General features: G+C 33.4%; 3 protein-coding genes across 9 annotated transcripts; 1 reads left to right on the top strand and 2 right to left on the bottom strand.

Annotated features, from left to right (window-relative positions):
- Window positions 1-759: 759 nt before the first annotated feature.
- LOC122299537 lies at window positions 760-4592 on the bottom strand. 5 transcript variants are annotated; one of them, XM_043109899.1, is made up of 3 exons: window positions 4371-4592; window positions 2505-3111; window positions 760-1207 (listed from the first exon to the last, which is right to left on the bottom strand). In XM_043109899.1, exons 2-3 carry the CDS (start codon window positions 3029-3031, stop codon window positions 1138-1140), a joined length of 597 nt encoding a protein of 198 aa, XP_042965833.1. In that variant the 5' UTR covers window positions 3032-3111; window positions 4371-4592; the 3' UTR covers window positions 760-1137. The 5 variants fall into 5 exon arrangements, with proteins under 5 accessions (XP_042965833.1, XP_042965832.1, XP_042965831.1 ...); XM_043109898.1 differs by having other exon boundaries at window positions 2505-3105; XM_043109897.1 differs by having other exon boundaries at window positions 2505-3102; window positions 4371-4591.
- A 4498-nt stretch (window positions 4593-9090) lies between these two features.
- LOC122299436 lies at window positions 9091-13621 on the bottom strand. 2 transcript variants are annotated; one of them, XM_043109722.1, is made up of 4 exons: window positions 13316-13452; window positions 11383-11443; window positions 10651-10731; window positions 9091-9799 (listed from the first exon to the last, which is right to left on the bottom strand). In XM_043109722.1, exons 1-4 carry the CDS (start codon window positions 13321-13323, stop codon window positions 9398-9400), a joined length of 552 nt encoding a protein of 183 aa, XP_042965656.1. In that variant the 5' UTR covers window positions 13324-13452; the 3' UTR covers window positions 9091-9397. The 2 variants fall into 2 exon arrangements, with proteins under 2 accessions (XP_042965656.1, XP_042965655.1); XM_043109721.1 differs by lacking the exon at window positions 11383-11443 and having other exon boundaries at window positions 13316-13621.
- Window positions 13622-15556: 1935 nt separating this feature from the next.
- LOC122299466 (UDP-rhamnose/UDP-galactose transporter 6) lies at window positions 15557-19815 on the top strand. 2 transcript variants are annotated; one of them, XM_043109792.1, is made up of 6 exons: window positions 15557-15872; window positions 16496-16700; window positions 17441-17625; window positions 17709-17909; window positions 18292-18453; window positions 19150-19815. In XM_043109792.1, the coding sequence occupies exons 2-6, from the start codon at window positions 16571-16573 to the stop codon at window positions 19477-19479; spliced, it is 1008 nt and encodes a 335-aa protein (XP_042965726.1). In that variant the 5' UTR covers window positions 15557-15872; window positions 16496-16570; the 3' UTR covers window positions 19480-19815. The 2 variants fall into 2 exon arrangements, with proteins under 2 accessions (XP_042965726.1, XP_042965727.1); XM_043109793.1 differs by having other exon boundaries at window positions 16476-16700.
- The last annotated feature ends 447 nt before the right edge of the window (window positions 19816-20262 follow it).

Raw genomic sequence — 20262 nt, 5'->3', positions numbered from 1 at the left:
AACCAATCACATTATGTTATTACACAGATTAATATATAATTATAATTATAACTATATTTTTCCGAGAGGAGAATTCACAATCGCTGACAAAGTTCAAAAAATAGTACCTCTTCCATTTTTATTTTTGTTAACACTGGGTGTGCGAGAAACAGCACCGACTCTCAACAAGGTCACTACGTCACACCATTTTATGGTGATTTTTCGTATTTAAATGCATATTTTTTGTTCTTCTATATCTCTCACTAGGTCACACGATTTCTTTTTTCTTTTTTATTCATTTGGAGGGGGAGGATTTTGAATTCTAAACCTCCCTTTTAGATTTAAAATACATTTTATCTCATCACATTATTATAATTTTCTTAAATTACTACATAAAATATAATAAATAATTTAATTTTTTTAAATCTCAATTCAACTTTTTCAAATTCTAAAATAATAATAATAATAATTTATTCAACTTTTTTTCTTTTATATAAAATTATCTCATCTCTAAATCTAAATCAATTAATTTAAAATAAATATTTAGGAAAAATTTAAGATTTTTAGTAGAAAAATTATATTCTATTTGGAAGGAAAAAGAAATGATGTTATAACTCCACGGCATCTTTAATTTATAAATAAAAATTCTATACACCATACGATCATTCCATTAAATAAGATGACACATTTATCACCATTAAATAATAATTTATTACATGCTTCTTTATCATCAAATGATAGTAAATGCATCACATCATATATAGTGAAATGTAAATGTGATGGTGGTGAAATGTATAACATTACTCATTTATAAAACAAGATAAATTGGATCCAATAAAATAAGGATGAAAAAGAATTACACATTAATTTAGGACGAAACAATTGACAATGGAAGTCACACCCAAAATAAGAAAACGAAGAAGAAACTGAAACCAGGAGCAATCTAATATAGACACAAAATTAACATTCTGGACTTGCGTGGCCAGAGATGAAACTCCTCTTCTGTAGGATTTGCTCATACGGCTCAAACACTTGCATTTTTCTTTCTCCCAGAAAAAAATTTGAGCAAAAGGAGGAAACAAGAAGCTTTGCTAGCAATTGCATCGTTACATTTAACCTGAAGTTGAGCCAACAGCAGCATCTTTGGGTAAAGCCACGCTACATAATTGTGCACGAACAATTTCTTTCATTCTCATTGTCAAATTCGTCATCTGACCCATCCACTTCACTGCAATTGGTTCAATTTTCAATGTCAGCAAAACTGTGTCATTTAGGGGATCAAAGGGAAACAAACCAGAAATGTAGGGGAAAACAAATGGAGGCCAGGGGATCTCCTTCTACTCCTTGTATATGGTACACGCATCAAGTACTCCATTGCATAAAGAACAAGCGTAAAGGATGAAGCAAAGGATACAACCAAATATTAACATTCAATTGGAAACAATTAATATTAACTGGTTTTAAGCACATATTTCCCTTTAGAAAAATTCTAATTATCATCCATTTCACCATCATCTTTTCAACATCCCATTATGTGGTATCAAATGATTGGCCCATAAGTGGACATAACAAATAGTCTACACTCATTTAATACCACATGATGGGATGGTGGGAGGATGATGATAAAAGGGATGGTGGGTAGCATTACTCTTCCCATTAATGATGTCTAAACCTCATAATTTAAATATTACAAAAACTACCGAGTTTTGATCCATCCAACTAACGAGCTATTTTATCATGTGTCTCCTCAATTTGCAACTATCTCACATGAAGGTTTTCATTACTTCTACCACTGCTGCTTTCTGTTTCATAACTGTCTCTTTCTCTATATGTCTCAGATCTTCTACTATTTTCTCCCTACTTATTTGCCTCTCAAATTTGCTGTCCTTGATCTTTTAAACTTATTTTCCAATCTCCAGATTACTTTATCTCCTATATTTCCAGCATCCCTTCACCTCCTCCTCTTGTTTTATTTCCCTGCATGTTTTTATCTCAACAATAACTTATGGCATTCGTGAGAAACCCCCAATGCATAAGCTAAAAAGTAGTGGACTTGGCTCCCATTTGTAGTAAATAGAACTCTAAACTGAGTAGTAATTTTAAGAATATAGGGAGCCCAGATCCCACATCCAAGTACCTCATTAGGACCAACAGAAAAAGTGAGCAATGTTATGTATTGAGGAATGATCACCAGAGCTTTTGATAAACAAAGGCCAAGAACTAGCTCAGAGAACTAATGGTGATTGCTATAATCTGAGAAGTCCTAGACACAACTTATTAGTGTAGCACCAATGGCATGGATTTTTTTTTTTATAAGAATAATCTTTATTGAATAAAAAGAAACTAGGCAATGCCAAGTGGCATGGATATTTACATATCAGGACTTGACTTGTCTAGTTGGCATGCACTACCACAGACATCATTTTGGGGTGGGAAGGACAAAACTGCTACCATTACTTACAACACAAATAAATTAAGAATTACTCACATTTCTTTGAAAAGAAGAAGAGAAACAATTTCCATACCTGGGCTCAAATTCCCTAATCTGAACGAGCTCACTCCCACGTGCATCTGTCCACTGCACTTTCCTCCTTTCCATATAACCACGGATATCATCACGTTCATTTGCATTCTCAAAAGAAATAGGAGGTTTGTCTGATGGCTTCTTCAAGCTACTTCTAAGATCAACCTTTCTAGTATCATTATCATAACCTGGATCAGTACCATCCTTTCTCTCGTCAGAAGTAGGAGACTCTGGCAAGACATCTTGCTGTTGGGCAGGGCCCACTTTAAGAGGAGATGGGGTGTCAAGCCCTGCGGAAGTGCGACCAAAGCATACAAAGGAAGCGCACCCGCGGGGACTCCAGTTCTTTGTGGAAGCCAGCTGGAGGTTAGGATTGGATTCTTGGTCCACCAACTGGTAGTGATTCCACGGCGAAACTCTCATGGGTTTATCTTCGTTCTTATGACCCAAGAGAAGGAGGGCCAGGCCCTTGCTATACCCAGAAGCTGAAGAAGAGAAGAACCCTCCACCTTCTACTGCCAATAACATGAGTTCTGCACATCGGGGCACCCAAAAGGAATTTCTTTACAGCTTCCTCCCCTTAGAAGGACCAAATTAACCTGCTATAGCTATCAAAAGTATCAGCATTGGCATGTTGAAAGAATGCTCAAAACAAACACAGTTCTCAAATTTTCTCCCTTCCTGATCTTTTCTTGCACAGATGTTCAGCCAAACCATTGTTAATCTTTCTAAACATAGATAATGGTAATTACAAAACTCATGTTATAGTACAGGTATAAATTCCAAAATCCTAGAAACACTAAAACTGGTGTAAATAAGAGAGGAGATTCTCATAAGCTTTGAACCAATTAGTTAAAAAATCCCGAATTTCATAAAGTTTCTGACTAGAATAATTATTGTAAAAAATTATCTGGGGAAGCTGATCATTATGGGAAAATTAATTAGATGCTTTTGCAAGGACTAGTTTCAGAACATATCCGCAATAATTGAAAGAAGAAAGAGGGGAAAATAGCAAGATTGGGGGAGAGAAGGGGGGAAGGAGGCGGGTCAATTAAGCTAGCAAGTAACGGATAAGAGGAAAGAGGATTTAAAAACAAAACAAAAACAAAAAACAAAAAACAGAAAAGAACGAAAATTTTACCCTAATGTAGATATAAATTAATTATCGTTTATTTTCCACATCAATCATAATCAGATTTATCAAATTTTAACTAAGACTATCACGTAAACACCACAGCAGTTCTATAGAGGATTTTCTACATCGATCCATAGTTGGGGGAAAAAAGAATCAACAGAAACTAAAAAAACAAAATCAGTTAAAAGGAAAAACTTAGCTATGTCACGACGATAGTTAACAAAAATCCATATTTTATAAAGTTACCAAAAAAATAAAAGGCAGGGCGTATTTCAAGATATCCTTACTTCAATTCAATAACAGTAAAAAGAAAATAAATTACACTTCGTTACCAACTCACCAGCAAAGTTCCATTACAAAATACTAGTTTATTTACCATTCCAAGAACTACTTCTGCACAAACCATTACATGAACTAGGATTTGCAGGAAAAAAGCCTATAATCTACTTAACTAACAAAGAAAAGAAAAAAAAAATAGAGGTAAATGTTAGCACTTCAACTATCTCTGTTTGTTAGCAGAAAAAATGCAGGAAAAGAGACCAAATTCAGATCTTAAATCTTGCTTATTCTTTTTTATTCTATGATCGAACTGGTTGAACAAAAAAAGCCACCAATTCATGATGCTTGGTTAAACTATTTGATTCATAGAACTGAATCCTCACGTTTTTTAGACTAAAAAAGAACAAAGAAAAAAAATGCATCAGCAAGCATGAAATTGAGAAATTTTCTTACTCGGTTTCTCGAGTACAAATCGAGAAGCCGGATCAAACCAGAAGGAAACGTTACACTTAACCGGCGAGTAAAATCCGAGTAAGACCCCCGTCGATTAAATCTGCGGCTGCGAGTGGTCAAATCGGCGGCTGCGGAGTCTCCGATCGCGGGTTGTACGAAAAAGTACCCGGGGCGTTGAGTGAGGGAAAAAAATTAATTAAATAAGTAAAAGATTTTTGCAAACATCTGGACACAGTTACTTAAAAAGGAGGACAGGGATGGTGACTCCCCATTTCTCAAGGCGTATGATAGCGATGGGTCCCCTATTTAATTCAATTTTTAGTTTTACATCCTTTCAAAACTTTGAATTAAAAAATGGTAGTTTTTTTTCTAGAAGATATTTGGAAGTAGTCATATTTGGCAGTTTGACTGGTTTTTTCGCAACTCTTCTTAATTTATTTTATTTAATTATTATAATTTTTATATAAAATATAATAAATAATTTAATTTTTAAAATTTTTAAAATAAAAATAATATTAAAAAATATATTCTAAATTAAAATAATATTTTATTTAATTTCCCGGATTGATTACATAAAACCAAAAAACTCATCTCATCTCATCTCAACTCATCATTACAATTTTTTCAAATTTCCATACAAAATATAATAAACAATTTTATTTTTTCAAATCTCAATATAAAATTAATATTACAAAATTATATTATAACAATATTTTATTCATTATTATTTAAAACATCTCATATCATCTCATCTGTGTAACCAAATGGGACCTTAATATTCATCCCAATTTATCTCAATTGTAAAAACAAACAAATGTGATTGAATATGTATAATTTGCTTTAGTTAACATATTATAGAGTAATGTTATATATAGTTGTGAAGTATACAAATGTCGCGTAATCATTTTAAAAAATAGTAGAGTTTACGATTAAAAAGTTAATTTTTTTTCATATGGATCCTGTATTAATTCACTTCTTTTAGAGAGACTGTACTCCAAAATTTCTCTTATAATATTTCTCTTATAAAATAATTTAATTTTAAGTTTATCTTAGATATCATACTCCAAAATTCATGCAATATCATGTGTTAATTGAAAAAAGAAAATTTTTAATAGATAGCATGCGGACTGCGGAGCATGAAGCTAGCGTGCTTAGATTGATGATTGAGGTCCATCATTTTGATGGCTTTCATTTATGAGATCTAAAGCACAGATTGCATGATTTCAATATTTATTCACGACAACTTTCTTTCTTCAATCTTTGGTCAATTTCCAAACTTTTTTGTTGTTTTTTTCTAAGGAAAAGGTGTTGAAAACTAGTTCAGGTACATGATATGTTAATTTTTTTCTCTTCTAAAAAGAAAATAATAATTGCTATTGCTTGAGACACCAAATGGCCGATTAATTTTCTAACTAAAGTGAAAAACATGTTGCCAATTTTTTATTTACAATCTATTGATGCTCTAAAAATCGCATAACAAGTCGAAAGGAGAGGAATCTTTACCGGTCGGCTAAGGCAATTTGGGGCCTCTATCAATGTGATTTGGTGCCCCCAGTGGTGATCCGACGTGGTCATACGCCATTGGCGCGTACACCCATAATTGTGAAAGGAAAGCAAGTGAAGAGAAATCAAATAAATGAATGCATAGATTTACGTAGTTCTGTATAATGTCTATGTCTATGGACGTTTGAGGATGACAGAATTTATTATAATATTGTTGTTTACAATCTCTCATGACTTCTCATCTCTCACTGTACAATGATGATCTCAGGTGTATTTATTGGAGATGAACATCTACACTAGAGTCCTCTATCCAGAGGTTGAAGGAGGAGTTGGAGAAGAAAAAGTCGAAGCTGAAGAAGAGGATTCCCGAAAGTTGTCCAGACCCCTTTATTTATCTGTTTGCTTTATCCACATGCCCCCTTGCATTGGTGAGTCAGGTCTGTTGCACGTGCCTAACAACCCACTCTACTTCCTAACCCTCTGCCTCCTGCCCCCTCTTGTCCTTTAGTGACTTGGTGGGCTAGGCTTTGGCCCAACTATTTTTACCCCCCAATACAACCTTATACCAAAAGTTTATCTCTCTCTCTCTTTCCTTCTGAAACCCTCTCTCTTTCACTCTAGAAAAAAAAAAACAAAAATAAAAATAATAAAAAAACCCTCTAGATTTGATTTTTGCCAGAGGAGGCCTCATCCTTCTCCCTCTTCCTCCTCTTTCTCCCTCTCATTTTCTCATTTCTTAGTTTATTTTTCTTCCTTCAAGATTGAAAAAGTCAAATCTATAATTTTCTGGCAACTCTAGAGACACAAGCAACACAAGAAGACTCTTAAATTACAAATCGTTTGGAGGATAGTGATAATTTTGTAAAAATCACCACTTATGTTCCTCACGTGCCACTCACAACTGCTCTTAGTCCTCAAGTGCCAACCCTTTTGGCAGCTCTTCTAACCACACGTACTAGATCATCGAAATTGCTACCACCAGATCTTTTATATCTGATTTTTGTGGTTAAAAAGAAACAAGCTTATTGCCTTCACGCACTGTCAAAGTCTACCAGAGTTGGTTCAAACTATAATCCATCATTTTCCATTCTTGTTTTCCTTATTGTATAGTAAAAATAAAAAAGTAGTTCGTCTCTTGGACTGTTGTGTTCATAAAGGTTGAGTCATTCCTTTCTATGAATGATCAGGTCAAGTCTCTATTTAAACACTATATTGTCTCTTGAATGTTTGTCTATAGAGAGTATCAACAACAGTGAAGTCCAGATCAGTCTAATAGTGTACTGGTGGATCTCCAAATAATTGATATGAGGATATCTCTGCATGTATCTAATCATGTATATAAGTTTCTCTTGAGTAATTATTAAATACATTATACTCTCACCTTATTCAATAATATCACATGAGAAATAGTTTAGCCACAAAGAAATGTTATAAAAGCAAATTCACAAATTGACGTGACCTAATGTAGTATGTTAGATTATAAAGCTACTTTTTATTGTGAAATATATATAAGATAATTTATAAAATCATATCAGTTTGTGACTTTATTTTTATAAAATCATTTTGTAGTTAAGCATTTCTCATATCATATCATTTGATATCCAATACTAAAAAGACCTAATAATTTTAACTTCATTCCAGTTTTTTCAAGGGTTTTCTTGACGAACCAGAAATATTTGAAGGTTTAATGAAATCACGTAATTTTCTGAATTCTTCGTTTTTATAGAATAAAATAAGTTGCATTGAAACCAAGTAGCCATCAAGTAATGTCCCTCAAAAGTGGGAACCTCACTCTTTCAGAAGCTTTTCTTTTTTGGGATGTTTGGACCATAATTTGCAGCCAAACTAAAAGTTGCAGACAAAGAAAAATAACACAAAAGATGAATTATAAAACTTCCGCGAATTGCCTTACTTTTGAGACAGATAAATAATGTAGTGCAGAAAGAGTAAACTCCAACCAACCATGGTCACTGAACATTGAAAAGGAACAACCGAAACAACTATATGTCAACATTTATGGCAAAGACTGGCCTTAGATGGATGATCACAACAAAAATAACAGGTTTAGATATTGAGTTGAGATTAGATGAGATAAATGAAAGTTAAAAATTAAATAAAATATTATTATAATAATATTATTTTTAATTAAAAAATTTAAATTGTTTATTGTAAATTGTATTTTGTTTAGAAATTTGAGAAAATTATAATAATTTTTTTATATTTTTTTCATGATGGGATCTACTTTTTTTTTTACAAAAGAACTGCATGAGTCTTGTATATTTGGGACTTATACAAATCATTACTCTTAATATTATCCGTCTAGGACTTTTTGACAGAATAAGTCTTTTATATAAACATTTGATATTGTGTATACTTTTCTACATTAGACTATTGAATTCGATTGGCTCTACAAGTTCAATGTATGGTTGATGATGGGTCAAGGAGGCTTCATTTGAACACTGACAACTTTGATTCAAATTTGTTTGAGCTTATCCCACCAACCAAAAGGCTAAAAACTTGTTTATATAATAAAGGGTGGGGGGACAAAGTCACAAAGGTTTGAACACATTTCTCATTTAGTTACACAGCTCAACGAGATGAGATATTTTGTTAAAAATTAAATAAAATATTATTATAATTTAATTTTTTAATATTAATTTTATTTTGAAATTTAAAATTTGAATTTTTTATTATATTTTATTTGAAAATTTAGAAAAATTGAGATAATTAGATAAAATGAGATAAAATAATTTAATTTTGTATAACTAAGCTAGCTGAATTAGTTTTCATGTGCTACACAAAAAATCATGCATGTTTGGTTAATGAAATTTTGACAATCTCTTAGATTCTTTTCTAGAAATTTTGAGAAGTGTTTTTTTTTTTTTTTTTTTGTCAATCGAGTTTTGTATAGAGAGGTGGAAGAAATGTACGTTTGAAATGAAAAATAATATTTACAACCGTAAAATATACAACTACCACGTAATCACGTTAAAAAAATGAATAAAATATAAGATTTACATAAAAAAATTTAATTTTTTAATAATAAATCCTACTTTTTTTTACAGCGATTACATGACGTTCATGTTATGTATTGAGATTTATGAAAGTTGAGATTTATGAAAGTGAAGGAGAAGAGTTGAGAATTTATTTAAATAGAATAATTTTCTTAAGATAGTGAAATCTAGACCAATAGAATAATAAATATACAAAGAGAGCATTGAATTTAAATAAGATTTCCTAATAAAAAGCATAAACATGTTTAAAGAAAACAGAAACAACCAAAAACCAAGACGACAAAACCATAGGAGCCAACTTAAATGTTGCAGATACATTCAACACAAAGGCTTTACAGAAGATACAATAATAGACCCAAACTTGACACAAGTAAGATATAAGGTTATAGCATCAGTTCCCTCCTGTGCTTTCTGTCATTAATGGAAATGTAGGAAAGAGCCTTGTAATCACCATAGTTCTTCCAAGCTTTTGACAACTCCATGGCAAGAGACGAAGTAAGATGGGAAATTTCAGTAAGTGGATTCATGAGCAGGACTATCTGCATGCATGTCCATGGCAGAATCGTTGGAACTGAGAGCACTAGAATCCCTGCTTTGGTTATGAAGAAACGTGGGTTCAGTGTTCCTATTTGGAGAGTAACCTCCCCGAGTAATATGATAGTGTTGAAGACTCTGGCGGAGAGGGCTTGATAAAGCATTTGAGAAGACTGAATTCTTGGATTGATGATCACAGTGCTCGGAGCGAATTCCCTGCCCAGCGGTTGTCGCTGCTCCCTGGCCAGCAGCTGTTAGGCCAGTTGAGACTGAAGAGGCTTGGAAACCCTGCATTGCAGGTTGAGACTGCTGATGATGCTGTTGCACTGGAGCTCTAGGGGACATTGATGGCTCCTCCCCGCTGTAGTCCAGCTCATTCTACACACAGGTCATAACGGTTCCAATTCTTAAATATACCCAAAACAAATCAAACTGCAAACAGATGTTAAAATTCTCAATGCAAAAGAAGAAAACACCTTCCGTCTATATTTTAATGTGGCGATACCTTTATATAGTCTATATATATGTATCTCTCTCTCTCTCTCTCTCTCTCTCTCTCTCTCTCTCTATATATATATATATATAGAGAGAGAGAGAGAGAGAGAGAGAGAGGGAGAGGTACACCCATGCAGATATGGATTTGACTATGTGCTGTGATGGCGTTTAAATTCAGTAAAAGGATCCACCGACTTCATGTGTGAAAAAAATTAAAAAAATATAATCTCTAATTATTTACTTTCACGTTCCTAGTGGATAAAGGGCCGTGAATAGACAAAAGCTGGGGTAGCGCTTTCAATCCAGGCTATTACGTTATCGGTTGATTGAAATGTAGTAGGCATTCTTGTAGAAGAGCTATTATGATTTAAGGACTATCTATTCTCGATGGGAGAGTATCTCGCATGTCTTAAAACCAAGGTATTAAAGTCATGAGAATTAGGTACGCAAGCACAGTGAATGCAAGAGACACATGAAAGAGCTATGACACAATGTTAATGAGGTCAAATCGTGAAAATGTGCAAAGAAAAAATGTCACACTCGATCAGAGATGTCAAGTACTGAGGCTGTTTCTTGGTGGCCTCTTAACTAAGTTAAACTCATATCGCATTGCCTAATATCGAAATACATTTTGTCAATTCAGACGGCACATATGTTAACTATGTTATAGAAGTATGCTTACAATCACAACAGAAGGTCAAAAAAATTCAGGCAGGATGAATGCTTAACAATACCTGAAGGTAATTGATAATATCAACTGTTAAAACCCTAGAACCTTCCTCTTGTTGCCTCCGGATCCATTGATAGAGTTTTTCCTGAGAACAAAACCACCAGGCTACCTCAACAAAATGGGTCAAGGCCATAAAGGCCAAAGACTTAACCGAAACAATATATGTAATATTACAGCTAAAAGCTTCAGAGCCTGTGGCGGCTACCGCTGGTACAAGAAAATTCAAATAAGGATTAAACACCAAATATGAGTAAACCTAACAAAATACAAATGCAAAGAACATATAAATATGAAAGACACATATAGATTGAAAAAATAAAAATAGTGAGGAAGATTTGTGGCAAAATTATATCTTTAAACTACAAACAAAACATAACCTCTCAACTCTCTTATTATGTTTCAACAGCCAGAAACCAATTAATCCATCTCAATTTTAACACATGGTTGACAACAATAAATATGCCTCAGTGACAAGTATTTTTATCAAGATAAGAGAAATTTTCTATTCTAAGTTTAATTCCAAACAACCTGATAATGCTTAAGAAGGTAATAGTGCCTGTTTACTTGTGATATTTAAGCCACTAGTAAACACAAGTAAAAATAGTAAACACAAAGATGAAGCACCTGCAAAGGGCTTTGTTATTGAGACCCATATATATATATATATATATATAAATTTCAGACATTTAAGTGCCAATATGCAACAGAATTAAAGGGTAAGGAAGGGAAGAAGCACCTGTAAAGCACTCTGTCTGTATACATTTTTCACAAAAAGATGACCATCAAGTAGATAAGTCCTAAAAATGGACAAGAAAGTGATTCCGGGCTTCTATTGAATAACTGATGATCATATAGAAAACAGCTACCAAAAACTTCATTACGAAGCAAAAGAGAAAGATGAAGAAGCACTATACTTATGGGTTACAGAAGTTGCACTACTGAAAATTTCATTACGAAGTAAAAGAGAAAGGTGAAGTAGCAGTAATACTGAAAGTTTACAGAAGTTTCACATTCTAAGCTTGGTTCAAGAAACATAACAACAACCAGAAGGGGTGGAGTTTATTTCAACTTCAAAAATGTTTTGTTCTTTCTCTTTCTTTCTTTGTTAAGAGAAAAGATTAATTTATCTTGTTCCCATAACGTGCTTAACACCCCATTACTCAGCTTATTGCTTGATCCTTGAAAAGCACCTATAAGTAAGAGACATGGAGGAAATAGATATATACAAATGGTCTACATCATGTGATAAACACTTTATATTCATTATACTTCTAAAAACTCCAACTTGTAACTTATTAATAAAGCTAAGAACTTCTAACTAGAAAGGAATTCCTTGTCAAAAAAAATATTTACTTATAGGCACAAGAACATAACCATTGTTCAAGAAACTAAATCCTCTAGAAACCGCATAACTCTTAAAATAGAGCTATTTCCTAACCCAAATGCTGACAAAAATTTGCATCTGACTACAATAATTTTGTGAGAAACTCGGTCTTTGATCCAAAGCTTCTAAAGCCATGTCTCAAGCATCTTCAATAATTTTATTGCAATGGAAGGAGAAGATGTAATGGCCATAAGTGGTAACTTCCTCAAGAAAATGAAAATTCAGGTTCAACCAGTCACCGAAATTCTCAATATTTACTTTTGGGAACCTGTACTTTTTCTTTTGATTAAATTAAAGGCCCACTTCTTTGTTTCTTCAACTTCCAAGACATCTTCTTGCTCTTTCAACATTTATGAGTCACCATCCAAGTCATCTAATAAATACCTATTAGCACAAAGTTTTAACACCAGGAGCAGAGTTAAAATTCTACATACCATGAATAATGCTCTTGATATCTCATATCATCAAATACTCTTAAAGATTTTTTCCTTTAAATTCCTGATGTGCCCAATGCATGTAGCCACAATTTAAAAGGGAAAAGAAAGCTGTAGCCACAATGCCAAATCACTAGCTGATCCTTTGAGAACTTCAAAACTAATCCTTAGATAAAGGCACTTAAATTAGAACTCTTTCCCCAATTTTACATTTAGCATTCAGAGATCACCTTGGTATTTTCATACAGCTAAGCGTATTTCGGTTCCAATCACTACTGCCTGTATAATCAAAAGGTCACGCGTCAATTACAAGAAATTCCAAACGAGGGCCACATGGTGTGCCCAAAAAAATCGCTTGTCCACACTCTTGAGATTAACAATTTATGCTTGTCCAGATTTTGACAAAAATGGCCATTGATTCTTGCTTAATTAGTATTCTAACACACCTCTAGTATCTCATACTCCTATAATAATACCATTATTGAAAAAATCGGAGCTTTTCTAAATCCGATGCTCTCTCAACCGCTCTCTCACCTGAAGTACAATTCACCCAAGTATAATCAAAACTTCAAGAGAAAAAAAAATGACAATCGAATAGATAAGATATACTCCGTTAATTAAATTAACTCAATCCAATTAATAATCCAAATATCAACGAGACAATCCAAAACCAAAAATCAGAACAAATTTTCACATATCTATATTTACTTTTTTTCGTCCGCCGAACATAGAGAAACCACAATCGCAACGCCGAACATAGAGAAACCACAATCGCAAAGCCAAAACACATCGGACGTCATCGAAACCAGAATAAGACGTGAAAAATCAAAGAAAGGAAGAGTGATACATACAAGGCCATGGCGTTCGCCGGCTTGGAAGGAGAACTTTTGGTGGTTCATGGCGTGGGTATAGAGCTGGGAGAGGGAGTTGGCCGCGCTACAAAACGACGCGTACATGGTCCGATCCACCTCGTCGAGGCTGGTCGCTATGGACTTCCTCTTCTTCGCCATCGCCGTGTATATGATTTCGATTCGACTGGGCGATCAGAGTTTTGTGAAACCGGAGGCTTTCGGAATCAGATGAGAGAAGGCCAACGCGACAGAGAGGTAGAAGGGGGGCCTTTTTTTGTAGTCTTGGGGGCAATAGTTGCAGGGGACGGAAGGGACACATGGTAGATATCGTGGCAATACTTCCCACGTGACAATTGCTTCCATACGTTACTGTACAAGGCCCATGGATTGGGTGGGTAGTAATACCATACCACTTTTTTTTTTTTTTTTTTTTTTTTTTTTTTTTTTTCAATTTCCCGAATAATTACCCCAATAAGATGAGATAAAAAAAATTTAAATAATAAAAAAATAAATATTAAATAATAATAAAATTTTGAATTAAGATGTTTTATAAAGTTTTGAGAAATAATAAATAAAAATTTGAATAAAAATATTATTATAATTTTATTTTTTATTTTATAATTAAGTTGAATTGTATTTTTTATTTAAAAAAATTGTAATGATTATATTAAAAAATTAAAAATTAAAAATTAAAAACTGTTTGTGTTTAAATGATATTTAGATATTGAAAAGAGATAAGATGGGTTGAACTTAAGCCTATTTGTGAAACCAAACAAGACATGAGGATTAGCCATGATCCAACCTGAAAGGTCGGACAGGATTTATAAGAAAAATATAAAATGCTAAAGAGATTAATGAGTTACACCAATTGTATATTTATGTTGTTTTTTACTTTAAATATTAATAAAAACAACAACAACAAATACACTATCGATACATTTCATCGATTCAACCCTTCGGTCTGTGTAGAAGGACCCAAGAAAAACACTATATAGTGTTAGGAAATGAACTCGGATCACCTCTTATGTCTATCAATCTTGATTTTTACTTGACTTGCCCCTGTTATGAGATCTTCTCACCTCTTCTCTAAACATGCTCTTTCTATCTACCTCTCCTTCATTTGGCTTGACAACATTGAAAGTTTAATGCTAATGATGTTTAACTTCTTCTATCCTAACATCAATAGTAAGTGTGGAGATCTCATACTCTCAATGCTAGATTTTATGATGTGGTGTACCACATTGCTCATTTATTGAGCATTTGACAATTTATGCAAGTGGTTATAGATTATTAATGTAAAAACTATTAGTTTGATTTATTTTTTAATTTTAACTTTTAATTGATCACTCGTCAAATTGTAAAGTCGTTGCTGCGAAGTCAAAAATAGTAACAAATCTCAATCTATGACCTTGATGTTAGGGGTAGTCTCTACAACATAAATTCTCTGTGATTTTTTTTTCTATATAATTTTTTTTTTTTATTTTCTTGCAACATTTTGTATATAATCCCACAAAGAGTAAGTGCATATTTAAAATTGCGGTGAAAAATATAACTTATAATTTATAGCTTATAATTTAAGTAATAAGTTTTACTATTAAAAAGTTATTTACAATTTGGTAATTATATATTTAAAACACTTTCAAACATGTTACGTTTGTTTGGAACAAATTAAAAATATATATATATTTTTTGAGGTAGAAATGACGATTATTTAAATTTTTAAAAATTATGATCATATTTTTAAAATTTTAAAAGTTGTAATTATCTTAAAGTTGTATAGATATTTTCGTCTATTGACAATCTTTTAAAATTCGAATTACGTTCTGCATTATCTAGAAAAACACGTTTGAGAAAAATGATGCTTTTCCTCAAATGTACTTTTTAACTTATTTGAGATTAAAAGTATTTTAATATGTAATACCTAAACGACTTAATCTTTTCATTAAAGAGTTTTTAAAAATATTTAAGCACTTTTTAAGACTCCTACTACAATCTCAAACAGGCCCTAAATTTATAAATTGTGATTTCATGTAATTTGTCGTTAAATCTACTTTATAATAAAAATAATTTTATAATTTAATTTAATAGATCAAACCATGTCAGTTTATAAATTTATATCTGAAGAATTTCTTTTTAGTTAAAGTATTTTTCATATAATTTTATAAGAGCAAATTTGGTGTGATATGATCAAATAATAATAATACTAAATATGTGTTATAACACTAAATTGGCTGGCGGCAACATAATTCCACAAGCTCTTCATTTCCTAACAGAATCTCTCTCTCTCTCTCTCTCTCTCATCTGAATCTGGAGGATGCATCCGAGAGAAGCAAGAAAAGAAGCAACAGAAACTCAGAGAGGAAGAACAAATAGTTGAAAAGAACTTCCTTACTCCCAGAGTTATCTCTCTCTCTCTCTCTCTCTCTCTCTCTCTCTCTCTCTCTCTCTCTCCATCCATTTCCAAAGCTCTTGTAACTGGCCCGGTTGTCGCCACAACCCCTCGTCCTTCTCTATCTCGGGGCCTGCTCGTTCTCGTTCAGCTCGGTCCGTTTAGCCGGTACGTACCGTACATTTACTCGTTCCGGAACCGTGGATTCGGGTTCATTGTATCTTCAAAAAACGTGATTCGTAGATATTGGTAGTTTTTTTTTTTTTTTGTCCTTTTTGTGTTAGATCTGTTTTTTTACGGTAGCTGAATTGGCTCCAATTGTGAAATGCTTGGGATCCAATTGCCATTTTTTGTGTCTAAATTATGGATCTGATTTTCGTATTGGTTTGATTTCGCAAAGATTTGGAATATGTGCGATTGATCTGAAGCATTTTTGGATCTGCTTGTGATTGATGAAGATTTTCTGCTTTTGGATCTGTGTACTAGTGTAGGTACTGTCGCACTGATCTTTGTAAATAGGCTTTTAGACTTGTTGGCGCTGAACTAACAGTCTATGAGTCATCAAAGCATTCTTTTTCTGAGTTTTTTGGTTACCAGACGATGATTTTCAATTATGTTAGTTTATCGAAAATCAATAACTAAAAAAGAGAATAGTTTCATCAAATGCTGCAACAACTCCTCTGCGATTGTGATTTTTATTTTCAGTCGAGCAAGTTTTCTTTATTTTTTTCCGACGTAAACTTTCTAGAAGAATTTGTTGCTGAGTGGCAGGAACTTTGGACTTATTGCAGATGTGGATGGATTTCTTTATGGAAGCTGAGGGATAAGGACTTTGCGGTCGTCACTTCTCAGAATACAACATAATTATGGCTCCGACTAGCAAGGCAGATGAGAAGGCTACAGCAGATGCGGCCGCATGGATGTTCAATGTTGTCACTTCTGTTGGGATTATCATTGTCAATAAAGCTTTGATGGCTACATATGGCTTCAGTTTTGGTAAGTTCCTCTTTAATTTTGTATGGGGATTTTTCTTTCTAAGTTTCTTTCTCTTAATTTAACGGTGCCTTTTAAATTTATGTGTTTAGTTATTAAGTGAATGCTTTGTGCACTTGAACGTTATAAAGCTCTATTATTAGTTCTTTTTTTTTACTGGTAGGTTAGTAACTTTTTATCCTTAAAATAGTTTGCTGCAAGTAATTTTGTTGGAGTTTGGATCCATCCGCTCCTCTTTGACCTCAGGCTTTCACCCCCATAAGAATTCAATGGAAGGTGAGGTCATTATTCTCGAACCATTCAATGCATATGTGACTTGCCAATCAGGATAAATAAAAAGATAAACAAGGAGCATGATTTAGAACTAAGTAGTAGGTTTCATTTTGCAAAGGATTTGAGTGTATTGGTAGGAGTATAAAGGATCGTCGGGTACTCGTTTGCTGAATAATTTCTAATAACCCCACTAATTGATTATATAAGGAATACTTGGGTATGAGCATGGTTTATTTTCAGTATAAGCATAATGCAACTGCAGTTGACCTATGGATAGTTGAATAAGGCTTGGATGGTGGTGGTGGTGATGGTGGTTGGTGTCTGCTGATGGTGATGGTGTTTTCTTTAATGACCTTTAGCTTATAAATCACTGATCCTATTGGTATTTGTAAGCATTTTATAAACGTTATAGCTATAGGCATGCTTCTCATCATCCATCTGTTCACACTAGTATTTGTTATCTTTTGCAGCTACTACATTAACTGGTTTGCATTTTGTGACAACCACTCTGATGACGGTTGTTTTAAGGTGGCTAGGATATGTCCAAACATCGCATCTACCATTCCCAGAGCTTCTAAAATTTGTTATCTTTGCTAACTTCTCTATTGTTGGAATGAATGTTAGTCTGATGTGGAATTCTGTTGGATTCTATCAGGTAAGTTTTCTGTGACCTGGGTTTGGGATTCATTCTGGTGATCTATTGCAATGAATGTTATTTATTATCCACTTTATATGCAGATAGCTAAGTTGAGCATGATCCCTGTGTCCTGCCTTTTGGAAGTTATGTTGGATAAAATTCGATACTCTAGAGATACGAAACTAAGCATAGCAGTTGTTCTATTGGGTGTTGGTGTTTGCACTGTCACTGATGTGAGTGTTAATGCCAGAGGCTTCATTGCAGCCTTCATTGCAGTATGGAGTACCTCTATGCAACAATATGTAAGCTGCTCATTCCTCTAGACATGCACACATAATTATCAGTACTTCTCCATGTATATATTTACACATATTAGGGCACGCCGGATTTAAACAGACATTATATGCTCATTTGTGCATACGCATATTTACGAGAATCATATGGTGTTAATTGGAATTTTAAAAATCCAAATTTTCATTATCTTGAAACTCTATTTCGTTAAACTCATAAATATAATTGTCTAGAACTCTCTCTTCCTATAATCTATCTTTACTGTTTGAAAAGTCTTGGTTATTTTTTTTTTAAATCTATCATGCAGAATGTTCAAAAGATTTATTGTTTTTTTCAAATCTATGCATGTGGTATTTTCAAAAGGCTTATTTTGTCTCAAATCTATGTGTGCAGTATGTTCATTTTCTTCAACGGAAGTATTCACTTAGCTCTTTCAACCTGTTGGGACACACAGCTCCAGCGCAAGCTGCTTCATTACTGTTATTAGGTCCCTTTCTAGATTATTGGTTGACAAACAAAAGAGTTGACAGTTACAACTATAGCATGGTTTCTGTGGTAAGTGCAACGGCCATTTATGGTTTTTCTTTTATGATTCTTATGCAAAGTTATGCTAGTTTATCTTTCCTATCAAAAAAAAGAAAAAAAAAAATATTCTTTTTATGAAAGTTGTATGAACAGTTTCAAATTATCCGCTTGTAGACAAAACATTATTGGACATGGGCATATAGTGTCATTTGATTTTATGCAATTAAAAAAGGTATTCAGATTTCCTCACACACTTTCCACGGAAATGGAAGGAACTTAAAAATATTACTGTTCATGGCATCCAAATGAAATCCCAATCCAAACCAAAATCTTCTCTCTGGATCTTGATTATTTCATGCCAAATGATCTATGAATTTACTTTCTAATATATTTTCTGTGTAGTAATTTTTAGAGGACTCCTACTGAGGTGTCTGTAATGTATATGTCTTGTTTAAATTGATGATTACTTATTAAAAAAAAGTGATTTTTAATTGAACCTTTATCGAAATTTGTTTGAACCAGTTATTGTGTAGAATGACTATGGTGGCTCCTATGGTGTCCTTTACGGTATCTCAAAGTGGTGCTAGTAGTCTACATGATTATGTTCACCCCACTTAATTCTTGTTACTTGCATGAAGGGGTGAATGTATTCTGGATTCTGTCTTCTTGTTTTTAATTTTAATCGAATGGTAACTCACAATTTTACCCGTGACTTCATCTTCACAGATGTTTATAATTCTTTCATGCACTATCGCCGTGGGGACCAACCTCAGCCAATTCATCTGCATCGGCAGATTTACAGCTGTCTCTTTTCAAGTACTTGGTCATATGAAGACAATCCTTGTATTGATGATGGGATTCTTTTTCTTTGGGAAGGAGGGTCTCAATCTGCATGTAGTTTTGGGAATGGTCATAGCTGTAGTTGGAATGATTTGGTATGGAAACGCTTCAGCTAAGCCTGGGGGAAAGGAGCGTCGGAGCCACTCACTCCCTACTACCAGGCAACAAAAACAAAGCAGTTTACTAGAATCCACTGAGGTTGATGGAAAAGTGTAAGCGCTTCATTCAGAAAAATCGAGAATACAAAAGAAAGAAATATCTGATACCAGGAAGGATTTTGCTTAATTGAGATTAGAAAACCACCCATTTGGTCCTATTTATTTTCCAAACTTTCTATAATTCCTAGTTTCATTCATTTGTTTTGAAGTTCCTATCAGGGGGAATGGACACTTCTGGGTAGGTTTAGATTCAGAACTTTTCTGTTTCTTGATTATAAATTTATAGTAACCTTTTTTTGCGTTATTTATTTTTTGGATATTGAGATTTTGATGGACAGAACATTTTTGTAACAATAACTTAATGAGAAGATTGGCGTTGGCTGCTTAAGAAATACTAGTTTGACCAGTTGCAATAGCAATTTTTCCCCTATTTGCATTATAATTTATCCCATTCATTTGCTTTTATTGGCCTTATATTTTGACAAGTGTTTTAAACAGTATATAAGATCACCGGATCTAACCGAATTAAAAACTAAAAAGGCAAACTGAACAAATATAAATAAATAAATAAATAAAATTGAAATGTTTTTGAGTCTCTTGTAAGTGAGTTCCTGCAGTGTGTGCACTGCTTTCTTTTTTGTCAAGAAGACAAACACTGGGACAGATCGATCATTCTTTCGAGTTCCATTAGTTCCAACCCAGCAGCTTTGTCGCCTAAAGACTTGGATTTCATGATCCTATAGTTACGATTATGATTCAAACATGGAATGGTCGTGCAAACAATCATTCAGAACCAGAGTCCGGTAAAAAGTTATCGATTTAACCAATTCCATATAAAAAA

Source organism: Carya illinoinensis, chromosome 16 (assembly GCF_018687715.1).
Source record: "Carya illinoinensis cultivar Pawnee chromosome 16, C.illinoinensisPawnee_v1, whole genome shotgun sequence".
NCBI classification, from domain to species: Eukaryota; Viridiplantae; Streptophyta; class Magnoliopsida; order Fagales; family Juglandaceae; genus Carya; species Carya illinoinensis.
The sequence above is the reverse complement of the archived record's forward strand: the minus strand, read 5'-3'. Positions and strand labels throughout refer to the sequence as shown.